Raw genomic sequence first — 798 nt, 5'->3', positions numbered from 1 at the left:
GATTATTTTGAGATGGGCTCTTCTTTTTGTTCGTTCGCGCCTACTTTTACTTCTATCCACTATTTGAGATGAATTTGTTTTTGTTATTATTTGCAAATCTTGGAGAACAGCGTTGACTAGCAGTGAAGCCGATCGATCGGATATTCCAGTTCGATCACACGCTTGGGCTAAGTTAGGCAATTTAACACTTTTTCTAAAATTTGATGGAGAAGGTCTTCTAAGCTGGCTTGGTGTGGATGGTTTATACTCTTCTGAAGAGTCAGGTGGAAAATTGATTTGTTTTATTTCTTCAACTTCTTCAACTTCATCGAAAGCCAGGTTGTCACATTTCTGTTTTTTTGCACAAGGACCTTCAATCTTCGACAATCTGGCTTCTTCTTTGGCTTTTCTCGCCAGACTTTTCTGTAGACTTTGACTAATTTTTTTATCTGTATTGCCAATTATCATCTTACGCACTGTTCTTTGGTCGGTTAAAAAATCTCTTTCTCTTTTAGGCACTTTGTTTTTACAAAAACAATTATCAAAATCTTCACCACACTTGCATGCAGATATGTCAAACAAAGTTTTCTCACTGACTTCTCTAAACGCGAGCGTTTTTTCTTGCGACTTTCTCATGTTCTTTTTTATTGATTTATATTTTTGATTCAGATTTGCTATCAAGCTTAAAATTCTTTGATCTGAAATGATTGGAATTGATGCTTTTTGCCAGATCTGTTTTAATTCGGTTAAAATAAGTCGCGAAATGTTATTTACGCTAGGATCTTTTCCATTGGCACTTTCTTTTAGCAAATTCCTATT

General features: G+C 35.1%; 1 protein-coding gene across 1 annotated transcript; it reads right to left on the bottom strand.

The window, feature by feature from the left end:
* Positions 1-44: 44 nt before the first annotated feature.
* Positions 45-615, bottom strand: HELRODRAFT_183174 (hypothetical protein; the record flags this gene model as incomplete). The annotated part of the gene is made up of 1 exon (XM_009012210.1): positions 45-615. A coding segment is annotated over one exon (571 nt), but the record flags the coding sequence as incomplete, so codon positions are not given.
* Positions 616-798: the final 183 nt, after the last annotated feature.

This window comes from Helobdella robusta (genome assembly GCF_000326865.2).
Source record: "Helobdella robusta unplaced genomic scaffold HELROscaffold_100, whole genome shotgun sequence".
NCBI classification, from domain to species: Eukaryota; Metazoa; Annelida; class Clitellata; order Rhynchobdellida; family Glossiphoniidae; genus Helobdella; species Helobdella robusta.
The sequence above is the reverse complement of the archived record's forward strand: the minus strand, read 5'-3'. Positions and strand labels throughout refer to the sequence as shown.